General features: G+C 49.1%; 1 protein-coding gene across 1 annotated transcript; it reads right to left on the minus strand.

Annotated features, from left to right (window-relative positions):
- Window positions 1-6037: 6037 nt before the first annotated feature.
- On the minus strand, window positions 6038-7510 carry LOC119332646. The gene is made up of 2 exons (XM_037605809.1): window positions 7128-7510; window positions 6038-7041 (listed from the first exon to the last, which is right to left on the minus strand). The coding sequence occupies exons 1-2, from the start codon at window positions 7482-7484 to the stop codon at window positions 6316-6318; spliced, it is 1083 nt and encodes a 360-aa protein (XP_037461706.1). The 5' UTR covers window positions 7485-7510; the 3' UTR covers window positions 6038-6315.
- Between the last annotated feature and the right edge of the window lie 2494 nt (window positions 7511-10004).

Consider the following 10004-nt stretch of genomic DNA (forward strand, 5'->3'; position numbering starts at 1 on the left):
TCAAATACCCAGGTGCTACTGCGAGCATTAGTAAGGTACACATCAATAACATGTATATCACATATACCTTTGTTCACCTTGCCATCCTTCTTATCCGCCAAATACTTGGGGCAGTTCCGCTTCCAGTGACCAGTCTGCTTGCAGTAGAAACACTCAGTTTCAGGCTTAGGTCCAGGTTTGGGTTTCTTCTTTTGAGTAGCAACTTGCTTGCTGTTCTTTTTGAAGTTCCCCTTCTTCTTTCCTTTGCCCTTTTTCTTGAAACTAGTGGTCCTGTTGACCATCAACACTTGATGCTCCTTCTTGATTTCTACCTCCGCAGCTTTCAGCATTGTGAAGAGCTCGGGAATAGTCTTATTCATCCCTTGCATATTATAGTTCATCACGAAGCTCTTGTAGCTTGGTGGCAGTGATTGAAGAATTCTGTCGGTGACGCAATCATCTGGAAGATTAACTCCCAATTTAATCAAGTGATTATTATACCCAGACATTTTGAGTATATGCTCACTGACAGAACTGTTCTCCTCCATCTTGCAGCTATAGAACTTATTGGAGACTTCATATCTCTCAATCCGGGCATTTGCTTGAAATATTAACTTCAACTCCTGGAACATCTCATATGATCCATGACGTTCAAAACGTCGTTGAAGTCCCGATTCTAAGCCGTAAAGCATGGCACACTGAACTATCGAGTAGTCATCAGCTTTGCTCTGCCAGACGTTCATAACATCTGGTGTTGCTCCAGCAGCAGGCCTGGCACCTAGCGGTGCTTCCAGGACGTAATTCTTCTGTGCAGCAATGAGGATAATCCTCAAGTTACGAACTCAGTCCGTGTAATTGCTACCATCATCTTTCAACTTTGCTTTCTCAAGGAACGCATTAAAATTCAACGCAACAACAGCACGGGCCATCTATCTACAATCAAACATAAACAAGCAAGATACTATCAGGTACTAAGTTCATGATAAATTTAGGTTCAATTAATCATATTACTAAAGAACTCCCACTTAGATAGACATCCCTCTAATCCTCTAAGTGATTACGTGATCCAAATCAACTAAACCATGTCCGATCATCACGTGAGATGGAGTAGTTTCATTGGTGAACATCACTATGTTGATCATATCTACTATATGATTCACGCTCGACCTTTCGATCTCCGTGTTCCGAGGCCATATCTGTATATGCTTGGCTCGTCAAGTATAACCTGAGTATTCCGCGTGCACAGCACCCGTTGTATTTGAACGTAGAGCCTATCACACCTGATCATCACGTGGTGTCTCAGCATGAAGAACTTTTGCAACGGTGCGAACACTTCTTGATAATTAATGAGAGATCATCTTAAAATGCTACCGTCAAACAAAACAATATAAGATGCATAAAAGATAAACATCACATGCAATCAATATAAGTGATATGATATGGCCATCATCATCTTGTGCTTGTGATCTCCATCTTCGAAGCAACTTCATGATCACAATCGTCACTGGCGTGACACCTTGATCATCATCGTAGCATCGTTGTCGTCTCGCCAATCTTATGCTTCCACGACTATCGCTACCGCTTAGTGATAAAGTAAAGTATTACAGCGCAATTGATATTGCATACAATAAAGCGACAACCATATGGCTCCTGCCAGTTGCCGATAACTTGGTAACAAAACATGATCATCGCATACAATAAAATTTAGCATCATGTATTGACCATATCACATCACAACATGCCCTGCAAAAACAAGTTAGACATCCTCTACTTTGTTGTTGCAAGTTTTACGTGGCTGCTACGGGCTTAAGTAAGAACCAATCTTACCTACGCATCAAAACCACAACAATAGTTTGTCAAGTTGGTGTTGTTTTAACCTTCGCAAGGACCGGGCGTAGCCACACTCGGTTCAACTAAAGTTGGAGAAACTGTCACCCGCTAGCCACCTTTGTGCAAAGCACGTCGGGAGAACCGGTCTCGCGTAAGCGTACGCGTAATGTTGGTCCGGGCCGCTTTGTCCAACAATACCGCCAAACCAAAGTATGACATGCTGGTAAGCAGTATGACTTATATCGCCCACAACTCACTTGTGTTCTACTCGTGCATATAACATCAACACATAAAACCTAGGCTCGTATGCCACTGTTGGGGAACGTAGTAAATTCAAAAAAATTCCTATGCACACGCAAGATCATGGCGATGCATAGCAACGAGAGGGGAGAGTGTGATCTACGTACCCTTGTAGATCGCAGCGGAAGCATTATGACAACGCAGTTGATGTAGTAGTACGTCTTCACGGCCCGACAGATCAAGCACCGAAACTACGGCACCTCCGAGTTTTAGCACACGTTCAGCTCGATGACGATCCCCGGAATCCGATCCAGCAAAGTGTCGGGGAAGAGTTCCGTCAGCACGACGACGTGGTGATGATCTTGATGTTCTACCGTCGCAGGGCTTCGCCTAAGCACCGCTACAATATTATCGAGGATTATGGTGGAAGGGGGCACCGCACACGGCTAAGAAAACGATCACGCGGATCAACTTGTGTGTCTAGGGGTGCCCCCTGCCCCCGTATATAAAGGAGCAAGGGGAGGAGGCCGGCCGGCCCTATTGGCGCGCCAAGGAGGAGTCCTCCTCCTAGTAGGAGTAGGACTCCTACTAGGAGGGGGAAAGGAAGTGGGGAGGGAGAAGGAAAGGGGGCGCCGCCCCCTCTCCTAGTCCAATTCGGACCAAGGGGGGAGGAGGCACGCGGCCCACCCTGGCTGCCCTTCTCTCTCTCTACTAAGGCCCATATGGCCCATTACTTCTCCCGGGGGGGTTCCGGTAACCCTCCGGTACTCCAGTTTTCTATGAAATCACCCGGAACACTTTCGGTGTTCGAATATAGCCGTCCAATATATCAATCTTTATGTCCTCATTATGTCCGTGATCACATCAGGGACTCCGAACTAACTTCGGTACATCAAAACCCATAAACTCATAATATAACTGTCATCGAAACCTTAAGCGTGCGGACCCTACGGGTTCGAGAATAATGTAGACATGACCGAGACATGTCTCCGGTCAATAACCATTAGCGGAACCTGGATGCTCATATTGGCTCCCACATATTCTACGAAGATCTTTATCGGTCAGACCGCATAACAACATACGTTGTTCCCTTTGTCATCGGTATGTTACTTGCCCGAGATTCGATCGTCGGTATCTCAATACCTAGTTCAATCTCGTTACCGGCAAGTCTCTTTACTCGTTTCGTAATACATCATCTCGCAACCAACTCATTAGTTGCAATGCTTGCAAGGCTTATGTGATGTGCATTACCGAGAGGGCCCAGAGATACCTCTCCGACAATCGGAGTGACAAATCCTAATATCAAAATACGCCAACCCAATATTTACCTTTGGAGACACCTGTAGATCTCCTTTATAATCACCCAGTTACGTTGTGACGTTTGGTAGCACACAAAGTGTTCCTCCGGCAAACGGGAGTTGCATAATCTCATAGTCATAGGAACATGTATAAGTCATGAAGAAAGCAATAGCAACATACTAAACGATCGGGTGGTAAGCTAATGGAATGGGTCATGTCAATCACACCATTCTCCTAATAATGTGATCCCGTTAATCAAATGACAACACATGTCTATGGTTAGGAAACATAACCATCTTTGATTAACGAGCTAGTCAAGTAGAGGCATACTAGTGACGTTTAGTTTGTCTATGTAATCACACAAGTATTATGTTTTCGGATAATACAATTTTAGCATGAATAATAAACATTTATCATGATATAAGGAAATAATATAATAACATTATTATTGCCTCTAGGGCATATTTCCTTCATGGCGCCGCCGGATCATCTCCTCGCGCAGGTAGTCGCCGCGCGACCACTGCATGGCGTCCTCGTCAGAGAAGCCGCGCCGGGCTATCTCCTCGTACTCCGGGGGGAGGCTGGGCTCCACCTTGGGCTCGACGAGGGCGCCGGAGCTGCGGGTACGCGCGCTGACAGGCGTGTCCTGGGGCTTCGGCTTGACGCGGCGGAGGTGGAGGCAGGGAGAGCCGCCGGAGCTGCGGGTACGCGCACTGTCAGGCGTGTCCCGGGGCTCCGGCTTGACGGGGTGGAGGTGGAGGCAAGGAGAGCCGCCGGACGAGGAGGAGGACGCCCCGGTCTCCATGCGCCTCGGCGTCCAGGAGCTTCCCCGGCGATGTGAGAAGGACGGTGTGAGAAGGACGGGGGAGCGGGGTACTCGAGGCGCGGCGTGTTGCCGCCCTCGATGTACTCGAGGACGGCCTCCAACGTGCGGCCGGGCACGCCCCACCACCGGCGCCGGCCATCGGAGTTCAGCCTGCCGGAGGGCACGACGCCGTTGGTGGCCTCGAGCTGCTCGGCGTGACGGCGGCGGAAGTAGGGCTCCCAGAGCGGGCTGTCGGGGACGTACCGTGGCCCCTCCCTTGCCGCCCGCGGCAGGGACGCGCAGATGCGTGCGATCTCCGCATGCCGCGTCGCCCCGGTGGGTGGTGGTGGCACTGGCACGCCGCCGGCGCTGATCCTCCAAGCCCCGGGCACCCACATGTCCGGCGGGACCGGGTACTCGACCTCGAAAAGGAGGCGAGCCTCGTCCTCGTGCAGATGACGGCGCCCGAATCCGTTCGCCGCCGTGCCGTCGCCTGGGAAACGCTCGGCCATGCTTTCTCAACTGGTGACGGCGAGAGGAGGAAAGGGGGAGAAATGAGCGCGTCGTCGGGTGGATGATCGGGGTGAGTCTCTCCGGCGCGCTTGCAGTCGGGTTTTATAGGCGGAGACGCCGCGTGGTAGGCTTGGTCGGCGCGTTAAGCGTGGCGTGATTGCGTGGCGGCCGAGGGACGCGCCGCCCAGCCTTCACTGCGCCGCCCGTGAGGCATCAATGGAGGCTGACCGGCGCGGCAGCGCGCGGCAGCTTTGGTATTGATTCGCCGCGGGAAACGAGGCGATGATGACGACGAAGGGGCGAGAAGAGGGTAGAGTCGCTGACGCGACGGGCCCGCGGCTCTTCGCGCCAAAAACGATTCGCCCGACGCCCCCGAGCGACCCCCAGCGCGCTGGGTTCGGGTTGGGTCCGCCGGCGCCAATTTCGGCCCGAACCGGCGAAAACTGGGCTCTTGGGGGCGCGACTGGGCCGATTTTTTGGCGCCGGCGGACGAAAAGACGCCTGGGGGGCCTTCTTGGGGGCGCGGCTGGAGATGCCCTAAGGGTTCTGAAGTTGGAAATTGCCCTTGAAAGATTACAGCTAAAACGACGCAAGAGGGGGGGAAACTATGGTGGCAAGTACTACTTGTTTCGATTTATCTGTTGCTATTTCTCTTGTCCTGTCTTTGCATAAAATTGTTGCTATTTGTCTTGCCCATTCCTTGCATAAACTTGCTTCTATGTGCTGTCCATTATTTGTATAAATTTTTGATATCTTGATGGACTGAACTCTCTTGTCGAAAATTATAAAACTTGTACCAGAATAAAGTTCTACAGAAAAATTTCCAGGTTTGCATCCAATGTTACATGTCTTCTTTTGTGGTAATTTCTTGTCTCTTGGTTACAGTCAATCTTCTTTTTACAAGATGAACCTTATGTCCTTCAAAATTACTGGTACAATGATTAACCAAGCATGAAGAACAAAATCAAATTTCTTGGTTCTCTTTGTCTGTGTAAACTTTCAATCAGATACCCAAGAAAGGCTCTACTGTTCTCAGTATTCTGGCGTCTTGGCAGAGAGGATCAAACATGGGTTAACCTGTTTCAGACTTCTACTGTTATGATAGCACAGGCACCTTACATGGTGATTAAAACTAGGAAAGCCGATTGATTAAATCACGTGAGAAGGCTGTCCATTTCAATGCAAACTATGACACCTAAGAAGAGATGAACAAATGTTTGAATGACTGCTGAAGCAACTGAAAGGGAACTTGGGACTTCATAGAGTGCATCTTATTCCATATATTTAGATGTGCTTTGCTTTGGTACAGTTTCTAAGGCACTATCTGATAGATACACACAAGTGAATGAAAAATAGGAGGCCAAAGAGTGATGGCACTTGTATTATTTGATCAAGCTTAGTACTCGTAGTTAGTAGTGTACATATTTCCTTCATACTGTATAATCTTAATCCTTGTAAAATGGAAAGGAGGCTCTCTTTTTGTTGTTGCACGCATCCCTGCATTACTAATTCAAACATGTAACAAAAGAAACCGATACTGTCCATAAAATTATTGCTGACATTCCCATAACAGAATGAGAATTATTGCAATGATGACATTCTGCAAAAGGGGAAAAAAGAAGAGAGAATATTCTTGAGAAGAGATTGTGTCATCTCCTGACGGTGTAGAAAGGAACCCTGTCTACCTTCGACGGCGGTGATGATATGCCATAATTCCTTTCCCCCGTAGGCACATCGTAGAACTGTGCCAAGTACTCCAAGGCTTCGTGGTTCCCACTGCAAATCTTCCACAGCGATGCCACTTCCCCAGGAGCAACTGTGCCCCAGTCCTCGCAGTCATTCAGAAACTCCAGCAGTTTGGAGTAGTAAGAGTCATAATTCATCAGCAATAACGGGACCGGTAGAGCCGATCCGATCCTCTCCAGCTGAATCAGCGCCATGATCTCAAAAAGCTCATCCAGCGTCCCAATGCCGCCGGGCAATGCGACGATGGCGGTTTTGTCCGCGGAGCTGTTGCGCACTACAGCGTCCACTAAGCCATGCTTCCTTGCCGAGAAGAACCTGCAGGTGAGGTAGGTCTCCGAGGGCAGGTAAGGGTGGAAGTTCGAGGCTGTCCATTCACCGGCCTCCTTGCCGATCCTGAAGCCGCCGACCGGCTTGCCCGCCTCGAGGGCGCCCTGGGTGGCAGCATCCATGAGGCCGGGGCCGGCGCCCGTCCATGTGGTGCAGTCCAGCAGCTTGGCTATCTCCGCCGCGAGCTGGGCGGTCTGGCGGTAGTGGGGGTGCGCGGCCGGCACCCTGGAGGAGCCGAGGTAGACGGCGCCCCGGCCGAGGCGGCGGACGAGCTCGTAGCACCTCGCAATCTCCTCCCTCACCTGCGATACAGATCCGCCGCGTGAGGGATGGGGCTCGCCGCCGTCACGGACAAATCGTAACGGGAAGGGGGAGGAAGAACAATCACCTCGTGGGGGCTGCCCCTCTCGGGCTCCATCGCCTCTCCTCCTCCCACTCCGGCCTGCTGCTGGTGAGGATTTGCGGCGGCGACGACGCTCCGCGCCCGGACTGCTCTGCTGCGGACGAGGCGCGAGGTCGGCCATGGCAGATGGCGAAACGGGAGAGGGGTGTGAGGACCGCCGCGGCCGCCGCTGGGTCTGAGCCAAGGCCTCGCGAGCCCTAGGCGGGACCCGAACTCGGCCCTCGATCCTACCACCGAGCTCGCCGTTGCCGCTTCCATGGATTCCCCAGAACAGCAGCGCGGTGCGCGTTCTGTGTTTTCTTTTCTTTTTCCTTTAGAAAACTGCGCGTCTCTGCTAGGCATCGTTGTTCCCAATCCCACCACACGGAAAGGAGGCCGCTGGTATGCATCGCCTGCTGCGAGTAACAACACCACATCGCCCGCGGTGCTTCGTTATTAGACCGGCCCGTTTACACCTCTTGTCTATGCGTTTGTTCCCTGTTTTTTTAACCGATATATCATCATTTATAAAAAAATTGGTGAAAAACTAGGCTAGCATCTTTTTTTTTAGAGAAAAGAGAGCTTTATATATTACTTGTATCAGGAGTACAATCTTTCAAGATTACATCAGTTATACTACATGGCACACTACTCATCATAAAAAAACTGCCATTAGATCTAGCGTAAGCAGCAAGTTTATGTGCAGCCACGTTGCTCTCTCTTTCAATCTTTGTCACTCTCCAGGATGGGGAATTCTTCAACAATTCCAAAGAATCGTTATAAGTAGTCCACCATCTTGGCCTGATCACAGACTTTGCATTGAGGGCCTCCACAACAGTCGCACAGTCTGTCTCGAATATCGTCGGACCAACATATATTTTTTTTAAAGTTTGCATGCCTAAAAGCATCGCCTGCCCTTCAGCCTCTTCGTCATCACTGCACTTAGGGAGGGTCCACCCCGCACTAAACAAGACCTCGTCGTCGCTGTTTCTTGCAATGACCCCAGCCGCTGCCAAACTCGAAGTAGCAATGAAAGATGCATCAGAATTTACCTTCATAACGCCAACAGGGGCCCTGGTCCAATTGGAAGCATGGGCACTAACTTCAGATTTCGCTCTAGGAATTGCAGCCACAGGAGTTTTGCCCTTCAAGTCATGGGCAGAATTAATGTCTCCGTTAAGGCAGTACCAATAATTAGACAAGAAGATGACAGATTCGACAACGGAAGCAGTACCTTTATGATGCATTATATCATCACGCAAGTACCAGGCTCTCCATAACAACAACAAGATTATCTCTTTGGAGGTGTTATCACATTGGCTAAGTAACATCAGCAACCAATCGGGTCCTGAACGATCGAAGCATTCTTCTTTTGGCAAAGGCCAGACTTTCCTCATAGCTTCTCTGATAGCTCTAGCTTTAGTACAGCGAACAGTAGCATGGTATGCATCCTCAGGCTCCCTACCACAAATATTGCAAATACTATGGTGTTCCAAAGTCTGCTTCAATTTGTTTTCTTTTGTTGGTAAGGAATCAGTAGCAGTTCTCCAAGCAAAAATTCTGATCTTGTGGGGGATGTGTGCTTTCCATATGAGGTTCCAAAGAGACACTCTTCCATTGCCATGGCTATGTGATGATTCTTCCCAGCCTGTAGAATTTTTCAGGTTCATCCCCAAATTGTACGCACTTCTCACCGTAAAATTACCATCCTTTTCATGATTCCACGCTAGCACATCATCAACAGGAATTGATGGTATCCTAATTTTGCAAATCTCTAGAGCATCAAACTCATGGAACAAACTATGAATCAAAGGCCTATTCCACTCATTTGTGTTCGGAATAATCAATTGGTTGACCCAACGAATTCTGCTCCTATTCTTAAGGGACATGATCGACATCCCTTCTTGGCGAGGGATCCAATTATGTCTATGAATCTGGATGCTTTTTCCATTTCCCACTCTCCATATCATGCCCTTCTTTAATAACTCAAGCCCATGTTCAATCCCTCGCCAAACAGGAGATGCATCCGAGGGGAAGACCATATCCATGATATTACCTTTTGGATAATACTTTGACTTCAAAACTCTTGCACACATACTGTCCGGCCTTTGAACAAGTCTCCATGCTTGCTTAGCCAACAAAGCTTGGTTGAAAATTCTCATGTCACGGAACCCCATTCCGCCTTGCGATTTAGTACGAGTCATTCTATCCCATGACATCCAATGTACTTTCCACTTATTTTGCTCATCGCCCCACCAAAAATCTCTAATGAGTTTTTCATACTGATCACAGAAACGAGCCCCCATCTTGAAAATGCTCATAGTGTAAGTGAGAATAGCCTGAGCCACTGATTTTACGAGGTTGTCTTTCGCACCATGAGACATGAACCTCTCAGCCTAGTTTGTAAGCCTTTTAGTGAAACGAGCTGAAATGGGTTGAAAGTGTTTACCTTTCATGCGGCCTTCTGGGGTTGGCAGGCCCAAATATTTCTCCTCAAAAGTAGAAGTTGTAATATCCAAGGTACTAGAAATAGCCTGCCTCACCAGTTCTGGACACACCTGACTAAACAAAATAGAGCATTTTCCGGGGCTAAGAAGTTGACCAGTACCTTGCTGGAATAAAGATAGAGCATCTTTCACACTTCGAGCTTGAGCTTCCAATGCCTTGAAGAAGAGCAAACTATCGTCTGCGAACAACAAATGCAAGATCCCTGGGCTTCCCCTGGCTACTTTAATTGGGGTAATGTGTCCAACTTCTCACTGCTTGTCCAGGGCCATGGAGAGACCCTCAGCCACAAAGAGGAACAAGTAGGGGCTTAGCGGGTCACCCTGCCTCAAGCCCCTCGTAGGGTAAAAGAACTCCAGAATTTCCCGTTCATCCTCA

The sequence above is a fragment of the Triticum dicoccoides genome, chromosome 7A (assembly GCF_002162155.2).
Source record: "Triticum dicoccoides isolate Atlit2015 ecotype Zavitan chromosome 7A, WEW_v2.0, whole genome shotgun sequence".
Taxonomy (NCBI): Eukaryota; Viridiplantae; Streptophyta; class Magnoliopsida; order Poales; family Poaceae; genus Triticum; species Triticum dicoccoides.

Bases quoted from the DNA above. Each gene is read 5' to 3' on its own strand.
- LOC119332646 (XM_037605809.1), bottom strand. From the start codon at position 7,484: ATGCCTAGCAGAGACGCGCAGTTTTCTAAAGGAAAAAGAAAAGAAAAC. The intron at 7,042-7,127 runs GTGATTGTTCTT...TCTGTATCGCAG, and splicing joins AGAGGGGCAGCCCCCACGAG to GTGAGGGAGGAGATTGCGAG.